Here is a 16948-nt window from a genome sequence, read left to right as displayed (position 1 = left end):
CTCACTGCAACATCAACCTCCTGGGCTCAAGCAGTCCTGCCACGCCAGCCTCCTGAGTAGTTGGGACTGTAGGCTCGCACCACCCCCGGCTCAATTTTTTGTATTAGTGGAGATGGGGTCTTGCCATGTTGCCTGGGCTGGTTTCGAACTCTTGAGCTTAAGCCATCCACCTGCCTCAGCCTCCCGAAGTGCTGAGATTACAGGTGTGAGCCACCGCTTCCAGTCTGTTATCTTTATGATAAGCAGTTTAACAAAAATAGTGCAGACAGGCCAGGAGTTCAAGATCAACCATGGTAAAATCCCATATCTACTAAAAATACAAAAATTAGCCAGGCATGATGGCAGTTGCCCATAATCCCAGCTTGGGAGGCTGAGGCACGAGAATTGCTTGAGCCTGGGAGGTAGAGGTGGTGAGCCGAAATCGAACCACTGCACTCCAGCCTGGGCGACAGTAAGACTCTGTCTCCAAAAAAAAAAAGACGTAAAAATAGTACAGAGGGCATTGAAAATATTTGATTAGCTCAAGGGAGAATTGTATTGCTTAGTGTTGGATCTAAGTAGATACGGAAAGACAAAAATCATTAAGATGTCCTTAATGGGCCTGGTGCTGTGGCTCATGCCTGTAATCCCAGCACTTTGGGAGGCTGAGGTGGGCGGATCATTTGAGGTCAGGAGTTCGAGACCAGCCTGGCCAACATGGCTTAACCCCATCTACTAAAAATACAAAAATTAGCCAGGCGTTGTGGTATGCTCCTGTAATCCCAGCTCCTCAGGAGGCTGAGGCAGGAGAATTGCTTGAACCTGGGAGGCGGAGGTTGCATTGAGCCAAGATCGCGCCACTGCACTCCAACCTGGGCAAGAGAGAGGCTCTGTCTCAAAAAAATAAAAATAAAACTGTTAATGAGATTGAACACTTGTTGTCACTAGTGTTGCCTTAAATTTGTTAAGAGGATAAGTCACGATTATGTCGATATTTAGAGAATTTGCATGGGTATTAATCTGTAATAAGCATTTGTGTCTTTTAGGGATTACTATTAAATGAAGAATGTTAGTATTCCAAAACTTGAGCAGTTGTCATGATTATGTCCAAAAGTAAGATAAGAATTCTCTGGGTTTATTCTTTTTTTGAGACAGTCTGTCTCTATAGTGGTACGATCTCAGCTCTCTGCAACCTCTCCCTCCTGGGTTCAAGCGATTCTCCCGCTTCAGCCTCCCAAGTAGCTGGGATTACAGGCACTCGCCATCATGCCTGGCCAATTTTTCTATTTTTGTAGTGATCGGGTTTCACCATGTTGGCCAGTCTGGTCTTGAACTCCTGACCTCAGGTGATCCACCCGCCTCCGCATCCCAAAGTGCTGGGATTACAGGCCTGAGCCACCACACCTGGCCTCTCTGGGTTTATTCTTACTATCATTATTGATGACTTTATTTGAAGCACCCAAATATGATCTTCCCGTTTTTTTGGATCCCTTGTTAATATTTTTAGTTAAAATCAGACTCTGGAGAGAGTTGAAAGAAGCAGTCCGGGTAGCTAGTTTATTGCATAGAGTAACAGATAATTTTGATGTACCATTAAATGGTAAAGCAGGAGAGTTGAAGTGGAAGGAACACTCAGAACTGGATTGGGGAAATGGATTCTAGTTTGGATTCTGTAGATATAGCTGGATGCTATCAGGGCAAGTCATGTGGTCTCCAATGGGGTGATTGGACTTGATTAGGTAGCTCCTGGTTAGCCCACAGACAGGCATGTGTTATTTGTTCTACACAGTGCAGAAAAACATGTAAAATAATAATCTGCAGTGGACAGGTCTATGGTAGGTCTACGGAAACCTATCCCCAAAGTCTGAGAGGCCGAAGAAAGAGGCTGACAAATCCAGTTTCTTGGAGACATGTAATAGGAACCTATGAACAGAAGTCAGGTCTGTCTCGGGCAGCTGCTGGTGGCAAGACAAGATGACATCTCCCCAGACCCAGGGCCTATGTACCATAGGGAAAGGGTATCTGTGCTTCAGAAGGCATGTGTAGGATAATTACTTATGGGCAAGATTTATGTTAAGTACACAATCATCAAAATTGTTTTGACCTAAGGGCAGGATTTACAGTAAGTACGTGTTCTTAACACAGGGAGCAGTAGATAAAATAGAAATCTTAGGAGCATTCCTGGAATTGGAGTTAATCGGAAGGCAGCCTGGCAGTTTAACACCCAAGATGGAGTTGCTTTAGCTTTTACATAAGCCAACACCTTTTTCTTTCAGTTTAGCAAATATATACAGTTTAATCTTTACAATCCCACTATAAGAAATTTATTACCTCTTTTTTTATTTAATTGAGTCTTGCTCTTTCACCCAGGCTGAAGTGCAGTGGCATGATCGCCACTCACTGCAGCCTCAACCTCCTGGGCTCAAATGACCCTTCCACCCTAGCCACCCAAGTAGCTGGAACCACAGGTGTGTGACACATACCTAGCTAATTGTTTTCTTTTCTTTTTTTTTTTTTTTTTCAGAGACAAGGTCTCACTGTGTTGCCCAGGCTAGGCTCAAATGATTCTCCTGCTTTGGCCTCCCAAAGTGCTGGGATTACAGGCATAAGCCATTGGGCCCAGCCTATCTCCTTTTTTTGTAATACTGTGAAGAAACCAAGGCAGAATTACGACCCCTGGTTCTTTTTCTTTTTCTTTTTCTTTTTTTTAGACAGGTTACGTTCTGTCACCCTAGCTGGAGTGCAGTGGTGTGATCACAGCACACTGCCACTTCTACCTCCGAGGCTCAAGCAGTCCTCATATCTCAACCTCCCAAAGTGCTGGGATTACAGGCATGAGCCACCACGCCCCATCAGGTACCCCTGGTTCTTTAGCAGATAAGCAGATTTAAACTGTGCCATGTTGCAGTGTACCTATTTCACGTGCTTCGAGAGTCAGGAGGGACTGTAGAGATGTGTCTATTTGTTTTTGTTTTAATGGTGAACCTGTCTGAGGATCATAGACATTGTGTCTTGCCTAGCTTAAATTTACGGAACACTTAAATTGGTCATGAGGCCGGTAGAAGTCCTATTAAAAACAATAAAATTAATCTTTAAATAGAATCATCTCCAAAACCCTAGAATGTATTTGTAAAAATAGGAAATAGAAATGAAATGTTTATAAGTGAAGATTAAATTCACAATAATAGTAAAACTTTCTCTTTTTTTTTTGAGGCGGAGTCTCGCTCTATCACCCAGGCTGGAGTGGAGTGGCCGACTCACTGCAAGCTCCGCCTGCCCCCCCCACCCCCCACTCCCCCACTCCCCCACTCCCCCACTCCCCCGCCACCGTTCACACCATTCTCCTGCCTCAGCCTCCTGAGTATCTGGGACTATAGGCGCCCGCCACCACGCCTGGCTAATTTGTTGTCTTTTTAGTAGAGACGGAGTTTCACTGTGTTAGCCGGGATAGTCTCGATCTCCTAACCTCGTGATCCTCCCGTCTCAGCCTCCGGAAGTGCTGGGATTACAGGCGGGAGCCACCGTGCCCGGCCAGTTCATAGTAAAACTTTCATGTCTGTGAGGATGGCACACAAAATTTAGTTTTAAAATTATTTTACAACCATACAGTTTATGGCTATAAATTATAGCAGATTTTGGCAATAATTTTACTAAATATAGTTGTGTGAAATTTTTGGGTCTTCAAGGTTAATATAATTGAAAGGCTAGGTCACAGTAAAAGTGGCATAATGGTTGTGTATCCTCCCCCAAATGAAAGAAATTCTCAAAGAAATCTTTTTAAAAATTGAGTATTGGCCTTGGTATTTTGTTGTGATGCACTTAAAGTGAACACAAAGTTGAACAAAATGGATGTTTTGAGGTCAGGAGTTCGAGACCAGCCTACAACATGGTGAAACCCTGTCTGTACTAAAAATACAAAAACTAACTGGCCATGGTGGCACATACCTGTAATTCCAGCTACTTTGGAGGCTGAGGCAGAAGAAGTGCTTGAACCTGGGAGGCAGAGTTTGCAGTGGGCTGAAATGGCGCCACTGCACTCCAGCCTGGGCAACAGAGTGAGTAAGACTGTGTTTCAAAAAATTATATAATGATAATCCACCTAATAACAGTGAAGTTTTGTGTGAAGGAAAGGTGATATTTTGGAATTTTTATTTACATGGTTTGTAGTGTTATAAAATTAAATTCAGGATAGAGCAGTTTTGGAATATATCTGAAGGAGTTACAAAAGTACCAGTGGGAGAGAATTAAACATTGGTTTTATGTTCATAGTTTTTCCCCATACCGTGGGAACCCACCAAGAGTCTACTGTGTTGGCATGTATGAAAATATCCAGTGGCTAGGAGCAGTGGCTCATGCCTGTAACCCCAACACTTTGGGAGGCGGAGGTGGGAGAATTGCTTGGTGGGCTCCAAGTTTGAGAGTTTTGAGTTTGAGACCAACCTGGGCAATGTAGCAAGACCCCATCTTTCCAAATATTTTTAAAAATTTGCCAGGCATGGTGCTTGCACCTGTAGTTGTAGTTACTTGAGAGGCTGGTGTGTTAAGGATCTTCTAAACAAAAAGATGGAGCTGAATTGCTTTAAATGAGTGTTATCTGTGATTTAGATGGTTATTTCCAAATCCTAATTTGTAAGTAGGCCCTAATCTGCGAAAGAGTTGAAATGATAAGAATAGTGTAAGAGTTTTTAAAAATATAAAAATTGCCCTTTATTTTGGGATGTCTTTCCCATATTTGTTTTTGCTACTGAGGGGTCAGCAGGTGGTGATTAAAAATAGATAATAGAAAATACTAGTAATACAAGTACTGTATATTTTTTCTTCTATCGAAATTCAGGAGTCTGAAAGTCACTAACTTACCTAATATGATTCAACAAATGAAGTTCTTATATTGGTTGAAGCATACATACCTCAAGAAATGAGAAAATAGTTATTTGGCATCCTTCTCCAATACAGTTTTAAAACCAAGCAATTTTTTAAGTACCTTTGTTTTTCTTTACTAGGTTTGTAAATATTATCTCTGTGGTTTTTGTCCTGCGGAATTGTTCACAAATACACGTTCTGATCTTGGTAAGTGAATTTTCTGTGTAACTTTTATCAAATTTATGATATTTAAAATGTTGAATAGGAGTGGTGAGAGGAAAAAAACTGGTTCTTTCTAATTCTGTAAAGTTTTTTCTTAAAAGATTTGCTAATAAGTAATTTCTTACTTGGTTTAGATATTTGAATGTATTAATAAATGTCAGTCTGATTAAACATGGTGGCTTAATTAAACATACATGTCTATTTCCACTCCCTCCCAAAACTCCACTTAAATGAAAAAATTTTTAAAAAGATGTATATGGAAGAGGAGATAACGTTAGAGATGTCAGCAAATTTTTGGAAGATGACAAGTGGATGGAGGAGTAGCAGCAAACGCAACAGAGCAGAACAACCTGTACCCTAAAAGCCTGCAGAAGGGGATACTAAACAGAAGCGAGTGTTTGATCAGCAGAACCCTGGACAGGCTCAGGATTTGGAGGCACCAGGTACCACAGAAGGCAGGGTTGAGTCATGGGGCTGAAAATGAGAGAGATTAGTCTGTAGTCTAGTTCAGGGTTTCTCAGCCTTGACATTGTTGACATTTTGAGCCAGTTTTGGAGGGGGCTTTTCATGCATTGTGGGATGTTTAGCAACATCCCTGCCTTTACCCACTAGATAACCAGTAGCACCCCCTGTTGTGACACCCAAAAATGTCTTCAGACATTGCCAGATGTCCCCAGGATGCAAAATTGCCACTAGTGTAGGCGGTCCTGTACATCTGTTGATCTTACTCTCCCACCCATAGACCCCAGGAGAAGAGAGGGTTATTTTCAGGAGAAATTGGGCTAGAGAGACTAGTTTATCTGAACCACAAAACAAAAAATGATTGACAATTTCCTTATTTCTCTCAAGGATGGTACATAACCAGGATCATTCTGGATATATAAAAGAAGTCAATTCATTATGTACAATGTTTGCCTTAGAGCATTAGGAGCGTATTAAGGCAGGACCAGTCTAGATCTTGAGATTTCAGACACAGCAGGGGCAGTAGTAAGTAAAAAAAAAAAAAATGTAAAAGAGAGTAAATGAATCTATATTTTTATTGGTGGGGCTCTCCTCTGCCCTGTTCCTAGAAGGATACAGCCAGATGTTTTTCCCCAGGCAGAAGAAAAGAGGATTCTTCTCTAGAGAAAGTGAACAGTTCCTGAGAAGTGATCTCTACAGGTACTGACCCTTGGGGAATCTCTTAAAAGAAAGTCTTACTGCCTGGTTTTCCTATGATAAAGCCCATTCGTGAGCTGACAAACCCTGCCTAATCCCTACTAACTTCCAGTCAGATTTTGGAAGTGTCTTTTTAAAAAACTAGTTGCCTGCCAAGGACCACCAGCCAGACATTCGAAGAAAGCCTTCAACACAAGAGATTAAGAAAACCAACAGAGAAAGAAGAATTTAGTGGAATTGGAGATAATGGGGAAAGCAGAGAGAGATTCCTCAAAATCTTAAGAAATTTAGTATCTTCAGAGACATATGAGAAGATACTATATTCATCAGCAATAATAGGATGCCATAAAGAGGGAACTTGTGGAAAAAGTTTGGAAAACAGTTTTTGAAAAACAGCTCTTAGAAATTAAAGCTGGAGAAATAGAACTAAAATCGCCGGAAAGATTTGAAAATAAAATTGAGGACGTTTACTGGAATGTTGGGCAGTATGACAGAAGGATTTTTTTAAAACTTAGTCCAGGAACTGTACTACCAACTTAATAGTTGTGGACAGAATAAAAGCAGAGGGAATTGCTTAAGAAAAAAAATTTGCGGTACTAAAGAACATTCATCTTTAGGTTGAGCAGGCCCTACAGGTGATCAGGACAGTGAATGAAAAAGATCCATACCTAGGCATACCCCTGTAAAATTTTAGAACGTAGGGGTGGTGGGGGTGAGTGTAGGTCACAGAATTATGAATCAGAATGGCCTAAGACTGGTCAGTAACAATGGGGAAAGTTGAAGATATTGGAGAAACATCCTCAGGGTGCTGAGTGAAAACGTGTCTACCAGGCTTAGCTATGTAGCCAAACATCAAAATATGAGGGGAAAAAAGACATTTTCAGATATACAGGGTCTCAACAGATTTATCTCCCATGGACTTTTTCTCAGGAAACTCCACCAAAACATGTCCATAAACTGAGAAAGAGGAAAGAAAAAACAAGAGATCCAGTAATTCTCACCTACTGCAGAGCAGGAAAGGAATTCATCAGGATAATAGTTCTATAGTGAGCTTAGAAAATAAGTATGCCAGATTGAAGTAAGGCAGAAGGCCAATGGAAGAAAATGAAACTGATGATCTGATGTATTTTGACTCATGTGAAATTAGTATTGAGATAGTTTCTATAGCTGAGTTGAAGTGTTTGAGAAGAATTTGAAAATATAGAGAAAAAACTAGGCTCATACCTGTAATCCCAGCACTTTTGAAGGCAAAGGAGGGCAGATCACTTGAGATTAGGAGTTCGAGAACACCTTGGCCAACAGGGTGAAATCCTGTCTCTACTAAAAATACAAAAATATTACCCAGCCGTGGTGGTGGGTGCCTGCAATCCCAGCTACTTGGGAGGTTGAGGCAGGAGAATCCCTTGAACCCGGTAGGCGGAAGTTGCAGTGAGCCAAGATTGCGCCGCTGCACTGCAGCCTGGGCGACAGAGCGTGACTCTGTCTCAAAAAAAAAAAAAGAAGAAACATCAGAAGTGTCTCAAAATGCACCTTTGTTTGGCCTGACAGTGAATAGTATTTGCATAATATAAACACTAAGTGTTTATTTATCCCAAAATTTTGATGTCTAGGATTGATAAATAGCAAAATAAGCATAGAATTTTAAAAGGTGGAGGTAAATTCAAGAAGAAATAGAGAAGAGTTAAGATAATTGCTTTTTAGAGGTGGGAAGAAGTAGGAGTTGGGTACTAGTCTAGTGCTATTTGACTTTATATACAGATTTGAAAATAATAAAGTCAGCAATGGTTCAGTTCGGTGTCTATCCCCATCAGTTTTCTTGAGTGGCAATAAAGAACAATTTCCTTTCGCCTTCACTCCCTTTCTCTCTCCCTCCCTTACTTCTCTTTTAACCATATATGGTTGCTATCCATTATATTGACTTTGAAGACTGAGCAGATCAGTTTTATGTCCTATTTGGTTATAATGCTTCATGATTCAGTAGGATCAATTTAGATGTCTACAAACTACTCAGTGATAAAGTAAATTCTTTTTCTTTTTAAAAAGAAAAATAACTTTTTGTTTTTGGCAAGAAACGGTTGCTAATAATCACAGATAATTTATACAATTGTATTTTTCCCCCAGGTCCATGTGAAAAAATTCATGATGAAAATCTACGAAAACAGTAAGTTATTTTGGTTGTCATTTCCCTCCCAGTTATTATTTGGTTTAAGGGGGACAAGGGTTGAGGAATAATTGGAATTAATTGTAAAATGAGTGTCTGAGAGAAGTCCAGTCACTGGCTAGGGGTAGTAAGAAACTTCTATCTTACTGCAACCTCCGCCTCCTGGGTTCAAGTGATTCTCCTGCCTCAATCTCCCGAGTAGCTGGGATTACAGGCGCCCACCACCATGCCTGGCTAATATTTTGTATTTTTAGTAGAGACAGGGTTTCACCATGTTGGCCAGGCTGGTCTCAAACTGCTGACCTCAAGTGATCCACCCACCTCGGCCTCCAAAAGTGCTGGGTTTACCGGTGTGAGCCACCGTGGCCAGCCCCAATTTTATACATGAGACTTGTCCCAGGTCCAGGGTCATAGATCCAGTACAGTGGTAATGCTAGTGGTTAAACCCCTGTGTAAAGCTCTGTGGTGAGGGGCAGTCAGAAAGGCACTTCAAATACACCTGGTTTACCCTGCAGCCTAAATGTAATAGTCGTTGAGGCTAGTTAAGATAGAATATTAGAGTTGTAATGGATGAAGATTTGGAAATGAATACTTGTTTATTTTCATGTTACCAGGTATGAGAAGAGCTCTCGTTTCATGAAAGTTGGCTATGAGAGAGATTTTTTGCGATACTTGCAGAGCTTACTTGCAGAAGTAGAACGTAGGATCAGACGAGGCCATGCTCGTTTGGCATTATCTCAAAACCAGCAGTCTTCCGGGGTAAGTGAAATCAATTCAGTCTTTGTAAAGGGTCCTTGTTTTCTGGAGATTCAGAGACCTCCCTAATATTTTTGAAACTTGTCTTCTTTTCATTACTTTGTTCTTTTAAAATGATATGAAACTTGTAAGGCATTCATTTTTTCCAGTCTTTCTTAGCAAACATAACATTGATTTTGCTAAACATAAGATTTTTCTTTCTTTTTTTCTTGAGGCCAAGATTTTTCTCTTAAATAGTAGTAACTGACAATATGTGATTGACCACCAGAAGTTGAAGATAATTGAATTACTGTCCTTTCAATTAAGCATTTTAATTATTAAATAGAAATACTATGTATGGTATGTGCGAGTTTGCATGTTTATCTTTGTTTTCAACTTGTTGGTAATACGTTTTATTGTCTTCAACAGGCCGCTGGCCCAACAGGCAAAAATGAAGAAAAAATTCAGGTTTTAACAGACAAAATTGATGTACTTCTGCAACAGGTGAGAATTGTATGCATTAATGTCAGGAAATACTTGAAACAGACGTGTAACCAGCAAAAATACAGGGATGGGCCAGGCATGGTAACTCATGTGTATAATCCCAGCACTTTGGGAGGCCGAGGTGGGAGGATTGCTTGAGCCCAAGAGTTTGAGACCAGCCTGGGCAACAAAGTGAGACCCAGTCTCTACAAAAATTAGCCAGGTGTGATGATGTGCACCTGTGGTCCCAGCTACACAGGAGGCCGAGGCAGGAGAATTGCTTAAGCCTAAGAGGGTGAGGCTGCAGTAAGACGTGTCTGCGCCACTGCACTCCAGCCTGGGCAATGGAGTGAGACCTTGTCTTGTGTGTGTGTGTACATGTATGTATATGTGTATATAAAAGGACGACAAATATGAAGATGCTGAACATTATTAGTCGTTAGGGAAATACAGATTAAAACTACAATCAAATACCTATTTGACACCTATTAGAATAGCTAAAATTAAACTGATCATACCAGCTATTGGCAAAGATGTGAGTCAGCTGGAACTGGGATATGATACTGTACAACCACTTTGGAAAAAATAGTCTCATTTTTTTCTTTCTTTCATATTCCTGCAGATCATATTGGAATCTGTTTTGTTGTCGTTGTTACTGTTTTTTTAAGACAGTCTCGCTTTGTCACCCATGCTGGAGTGCAGTGGCGCGATCTCAGCTCACTGCAACCTCTACCTCCCAGGTTCAAGTGATTCTCCTGCCTCAGCCTCCCGAGTAGCTGGGATTACAGGTGTGCGCCACCATCCTCGGCTAATTGTATTTTTAATAGATACGGGGTTTCACCGTACTGGCCAAGCTGGTCTCAAAATCCTGACCTCAAGTAATTTACCCACCTTGGCCTTCCAAAGTTTTGAGATTACAGGTGTAAGCCACTGTGCCTGGCCCTGGAGTCTGTTTCTTAAAAAGTTAAAAATGTGCCATGAGCCATTCTCCCACATATTTATCCAAGATAAACGAAAACGTATGTCTACACAAAGATTTACACTCCAGTGTTCATGAGTGCCGTATTCATAATAGCACTAAAAAAACCAAAAAAAAACCCAGACTGGAATCAATTAAAATATCCGTCAGCAGGTGAGTGGATAATTAAATCATGATGTATCCATATGGTGGAATACCTGTCAGTAATGAAAAGGAATTAGCTACATGAGACAGTATGAATAAATCTTAAAATAATTAGGCTGAGTGAAAGAAGCCAGACAAAAAAGGAATATAGATTCTGGCTCTATATAAAATTTTAGAAAACGCGTATTTACCTATGGTGACAGAAAGCAGATCTGTGGTTGCCTGGGGATTGTGTTTGGGATTGAGGCTGGAGGAGGTACTGAAAAGAGTAGGTGGCTCACACCTATAATACAAGCACTTTGGGAGGCCGAGGTGGGAGGATTGCTTGAGCTCAGTAGTTAAAGACCAGCCTGGGCAACATAGTGAGACGCTGTCTCTGTCTCTCTCCTTTTGTTTTTGAGACAGAGTCTCATGTCATCACCCAGGCTGGAGTGCAGTGGCACGATCTCGGCTCACTGCAGCCTCCACCTCCTGGGTTCAAGTGATTCTCCTGCCTCAGTCTCCCCAGAAACTGGGATTACAGGTGCCTGCTGCCATGCCTGGCTAATGTTTTTTTTGTACTTTTAATAGAGGTGGGATTTCAACACGTTGGCCAGGCTGGTCTTGAACTCCTGACTTCAGGTGATCTGCCCACCTTGGCCTCCCAGAGTGCTTGAATTACAGGAATGAGCCACCACGTCCAGCCGAAAGTGCATTTTTCTTAACACATCAGTTATACTTTATTGAAGTATAAAAAAAATCTAGGATGAATTAAACCCAAAGAGGCTTTTGTAAATAAAACCAAACAAAAAGATGGATAAAACCACTAATGAACCATGGGGAAAAAAGGAAATAGTTGGGTTTGAAAGAAATCTTAACTGTTTTTTTCCCCCACTCTTCTAAGATTGAAGAATTAGGGTCTGAAGGAAAAGTAGAAGAAGCCCAGGGGATGATGAAATTAGTTGAACAATTAAAAGAAGAGAGAGAACTGCTTAGGTCCACAACCTCGGTAAGTAAATCTTATTTCACATTATCTCACCTGTCTGTTAACAGTTAGTAGGAACTCATTTTTATCTGAGAACCTTTGAAAATTATTCTGATGTTCTAAACTTAGAGTCAGCACAATTTGTAGGCCACAAGGTCTGTGGCAACTACTAAGCTCTGCCTTTGTGCAGTATGCAAGCAACTTTAGATAGTACAAGAAACAAATGGGTGTGGTTGTATCCCAATAAAATGTTAGAAAAAGGCCTCCCTGGCTTGCCAATCACTGCCTTAAACCATAAATTTCCATATGAGCCTGGTTTTATTTTCATTTTTGTTGTAATAAATTACTCAGTACATACTTATATCTTTGTTAAAAATTAATACACCCTTAAAATATCTTATTATTTTAATTGAAGAATAGAATATATGTGTTTCAGATACTATTGATTGCAGAATATAATAGGTCATTGGTTCCTCCATATTGAATAGGATATATTCAGATTATAGTCAATGTGCTTAGTTCCTTAATTAGTTTTGTGTATGGACATCATATCCCTTGACCCTAAGCAAGGAATGAATTCATACTAAAATAGGCGGCTTTCTGAAAGGTGGTTTAAATTTCGTAAGGTAATGTGTGTGTTGAACATTAAACAGTGGGTCTCAACATTTTTTCTGGGTGATTCAGCAAGTTAGTTGCTGTTGCCTTAAACGTCTCTCTTTAAAAAAAGTTGACCACTTGTAGCCCAGTATTACTGATTTGGGGAAATGGGAAAGAGCAATTCACACACATTAGAAATCTTTTCTAAATGTTGAGTACTTGCTTGAGATTTGTTTCTCTTCCTCAGATGTTCTTGTAACTGATTTATCATTTTAGACAATTGAAAGTTTTGCTGCACAAGAAAAACAAATGGAAGTTTGTGAAGTGTGTGGAGCCTTTTTAATAGTAGGAGATGCCCAGTCTCGGGTAGATGACCATTTGATGGGAAAACAACACATGGGCTATGCCAAAATTAAAGCTACTGTAGAAGAATTAAAAGTAAGTTTTTTTGTTTGTTTGTTTGTTTTGAGGCAAATTCTTGCTCTGTTCACCTAGAGTGCAGTGACGTGATCTCAGCTCACTGTCACCTCCACCTCCCAGGTTTAAGCAATTCTCATGCCCCAGCCTCCTGAGTAGCTAGGAGTACAGGCATGTGCCACGAGGCCTGGCTAATTTTTGTTTTTTTGTTTGTTTGTTTTGTTTTTGAGACAATCTCACTTTGTCACCCAGGCTGGAGTACAGTGGCATGATCTCACCGCAACCTCCACCTCTGGGGTTCAAGCAATTCTCATGCCTCAGCTTCCCGAGTAGTTGGGATTACAGGCATACACTACCATGCCCGGCTGATTTTTGTGCTTTGTTGATAGAGACGGGGTTTTGCCCTGTTGGCCAGGCTGGTCTTGAACTCCTGCCTCAGGTGATCCGCCCTCCTCAGCCTCCCAAAGTGTTGAGCCACTGCGCTCGGCCAACGTTAAGTTTCTTCTAAAGATACATTTTAGCTATTTAAAAAAAAAAAATTATTTTAGCTATAGCTACAGCTTTTAGCCATCACTAGCTATAGATAAAAATAACTATATTTTAATATGGCTTAAATGGAGATATGACCCTCTTATTGATATTTTCCTATGTGTAATTATTTGAAGCATTGTGAGTTCCTGTGAATTTTTGCTGTTTATCGAACTATGAAAGCACTTGATTTTCTTAACTCTCGCATGCCAGAAATTTGGGAAGAATATATCCTGAGGATTTAGACAAACAATACCTTGTGTATGTACATGGTGTTGGAATGTCTACATTTCCCTTAAGGGCATCAATTCCATAAGTTGGTCTACAGATTACTTCACATTAGTTGACCATTGTTAGTTACATTTGTATAAGAATCCAACTTGATTTTTCTAGGAGAAGTTAAGGAAAAGAACAGAAGAACCTGATCGTGATGAGCGTCTAAAAAAGGAGAAGCAAGAAAGAGAAGAAAGAGAAAAAGAACGGGAGAGAGAAAGGGAAGAAAGAGAAAGGAAAAGACGAAGGGAAGAGGAAGAAAGAGAAAAAGAAAGGGCTCGTGACAGAGAAAGAAGAAAGAGAAGTCGTTCACGAAGTAGACACTCAAGCCGAACATCAGACAGAAGATGCAGCAGGTCTCGGGACCACAAAAGGTCACGAAGTAGAGAAAGAAGGCGAAGCAGGTATATATGGAACACCTAAGACTGATGTCCAGCTCATAATGAGTGTGCAATAACAATAATAATTACTAGTATTATTCCTCAGAATGGAATAGAGTTGGGAAGCTCTTAAGCATCTTTAAGTGATAGAATGGGTTGTGAGAGCAGAATCAGTGAATAAAATAGTTCCATTTTCGGGGCAAGTTCTGTGCTATTTCCCACCTGTCTAGGAAATTTCACACAATCTTTTTACAGTTAGCGTACCTGATGGTCTCTTAAGTGCTTGTCTTACTCATTCCAAGAAATAAAATATGAAATCAGCCATACTGTTTTAATTATAACTACAAATTGAAGAAGAGTCTTAAAGAGCACAACGATAACCATCTTAGCACTATTGGAGATGAATTTAGAAATATTTTCAATAATTTTTAGTTCTTAAGATTTCTAATGTAAATAGTTTTAGAAAAAGGGTAAGTTTTGCTTAGTCTTGTTAATTAATAATATCTACTTTAAGGCCTTTACTCATTGTAATACTGGCTGAAGTTGCCTTTTGGTTTTTTATTAAGAAGTAGAGATCGACGAAGAAGCAGAAGCCATGATCGATCAGAAAGAAAACATAGATCTCGAAGTCGGGATCGAAGAAGATCAAAAAGCCGGGATCGAAAGTCATATAAGCACAGGAGCAAAAGTCGGGACAGAGAACAAGATAGAAAATCCAAGGAGAAAGGTTAGTTTATATGAGAATTCAGTTCATTAAGAAACTGTTTTCACACCCTAATTGCCCCACTCACTTTTCTCCAGACACAGGCAAAGATCCATTTCATTCATACTCCTTTTTACTGTGAGGAACGCCATTCAGTAGGAGACAGGCATTCTTTCCCCGTCTCCTACTTAGATTTGTGAAAATGACAGTTTATCTGGTGTTTTGATGTTAAACCGCATCTTTCAGTTGATAACCTGAAGGTTTTTCACGTAGATTCTTTTAAGTATTATATTAACTTTCAGGGTTATTAGGCGTAGGATTATATTACCTTGGTTGTTGGCTACCCTTTTTCTTTTCTTCACACTGCAGTGTTTCATAATGTGTCTTGTAAAGTAAGTGTACATTGTTGCATTAGTCTTCATTTGTAGCATTCATTTAAGTTAGCGGTTAACATCTAAGTCCCTGGAAGTTGAATTGCTTATATGTATCTTAACCATGTTTTCAGTGGGATCAACATGCTCTTTCCCCTCTTTTTCTTTTTCTTTTTCTTTTTCTTTTCTTTTCTTTTCTTTTTTTTTTTTTTTTTTTTTTTTTTTGTGGCATCCCATTAGCTGATGTACTGTGCTGTTAGCACTTTTAATGGACTTTTTAATTTTGTGTGGAATGTTTTCACAAGAATATTCTCATCTAACTTAGCCTTTATTGGAAGATAATTCTGTTAGCCATTAGGCTCTCCTTTCTGAATTTTGTGTTCTCCAGATTCTTTTAGTGTCTTTTATTTTGCACTGAATGAGCTGTTGTGCTTTGCATGGTTTTAGGAATGAGAGAAGGGGCCTATTTCTGATTTTCTCAGCTCTCCTTGTTTCATTTCATTCTACCTGTCTCCATGTTTAATCACCAGCATAATATATGTGCTGCTATTTAGGTTTATTATACTAGTCTTTTATATGTTGTTTATTATATCCTTCAATAGAACTGTTCTGGTGTTTTGTTTTTGTTTTTCCTCTAGACTCAGCTAGAACTAGCGGCACAAACCATGGATATATTTTTTGGCCTCTGCTTTTGTTTTCTTAAAATAAGCGCAGTCTTTTTCTGAAATATTTAACATATATTGGCTTTTTCTGTAATGTGGGAAAATGTTGAAAACTTACTGCCAGACGTGCTAGTGTTTGCCATTCAAGTTGAGAACTCGCTTCTCTGATTCAAAAGGCAATTGCTACAATGGGTTAACTGATTTAACATTAGATTTAAGAATGTTTTACCCAATCTTTTTGCAAGACTTTCTGTGTAATTTATTTTTGGGTTGAGAGGTCAACTCTCAAGAGCCAGGTATGACTGTCAGGTCAAATTAATAATATTTGTCTTGAGAAAGTTTTTAGTTTTACATTTCCTATTGTTAGCTTTAGTTGCTCTATTCTGTGTTATCATTTGTGCCATTTAAAATTGTTGGGTTGATTTTTAGGGATAAAAAGCCTTCATAACTACTTGAAGTCAAAGTTGAGTAGTAAATGACACTGGCCTGACTCAAAACAGGCATATTTGTGTAATTTCTGGATAGAGCAAAAAGACGTCCAGAGTTGCTTACCTTTAATCCTAAAATTGTAATGATGATGACATGAAATTTAGTAAAGGTTTTTGTTTGTTGTTTTTTCAGACAGGGTCTTACTCTGTCATCCAGGCTGAGTGCAGTGGCACGATCACGGCTCACTGCAGCCTCCACCTCCCTGGCCCAGGTGATCCTCCCACCTCAGCCTCCTGGGTGGTTGGGACTATAGGTGTACACTACCATCCTTGGCTAATTTTTTTTTTTGGCGGGGGGTGGGGGGTAGAGATGGGGTTTTGCCATGTTGCCCAGTCTGATCTTGATCTCCTGGGTTCAAGCAATCCTCCTGCCTCAGTCTCCTAAAGTGCTGGGGTTATAGGTGTAAGCCACCATGTCTGGCCCCTAGCAAAACTTTTGTTTAAGCAGAATAAGCTGAGTTATGTTTAGATTAGCAACAGACAGGGATTTTCCATGTGAGACTTGGTGGAAAGAGAGAAGATACTGAGAAAACTGTATCAGTCTTGTCTTCCATAATTGGGTATGCTATGATAGAGTTAAACATTGGAATCTCTTTTAGAAGTGATATAATTTATTGGCATTTTGAAAATGCTATGTAAAAATTAATTAATTAAAAATCAGTGTGCAGATGAGTGGATGAAAAAAAAATACAGAAGAGAAACTACCACGTAGCCATCTAGGTAGCCATCTAGGCACTCTTATAAATGATTGAAGATCTGGACTTTGGAACCAGTTGTGAGCCACAGTGGGCATATAATAATGGCAAATGAGAAAGAGCAAGTTTATTACTCCAGGTGCTGTGAT

The 16948-nt window shown here is 39.8% G+C and overlaps 1 protein-coding gene across 10 annotated transcripts in view; it reads left to right on the top strand.

Moving 5' to 3' along the window:
* The window catches only part of LUC7L3 (LUC7 like 3 pre-mRNA splicing factor), a 34383-nt gene that overhangs the window by 10256 nt on the left and 7179 nt on the right, over positions 1-16948 (top strand). For 6 of the 10 annotated variants that reach the window (XM_009190239.4, XM_009190238.4, XM_009190237.4 and 3 more), the window contains exons 2-9: positions 4980-5046; positions 8341-8380; positions 8995-9139; positions 9545-9619; positions 11605-11709; positions 12559-12720; positions 13621-13904; positions 14447-14607. In XM_009190239.4, coding sequence (XP_009188503.1) covers positions 4980-5046; positions 8341-8380; positions 8995-9139; positions 9545-9619; positions 11605-11709; positions 12559-12720; positions 13621-13904; positions 14447-14607 — 1039 coding nt within the window. Of the gene's footprint in view, positions 1-4979; positions 5047-5311; positions 5505-6131; positions 6223-8340; positions 8381-8994; positions 9140-9544; positions 9620-11604; positions 11710-12558; positions 12721-13620; positions 13905-14446; positions 14608-16948 lie in introns of all 10 variants that reach the window. The other 4 variants (XM_017950571.3, XM_017950572.3, XM_017950573.3 and 1 more) reach the window with 4 other exon arrangements.

Source organism: Papio anubis, chromosome 17, assembly GCF_008728515.1.
Source record: "Papio anubis isolate 15944 chromosome 17, Panubis1.0, whole genome shotgun sequence".
Lineage (NCBI taxonomy): Eukaryota > Metazoa > Chordata > Mammalia > Primates > Cercopithecidae > Papio > Papio anubis.
Note: the sequence above shows the minus strand (reverse complement) of the source record. Positions and strands in the feature narration are given on the sequence as shown.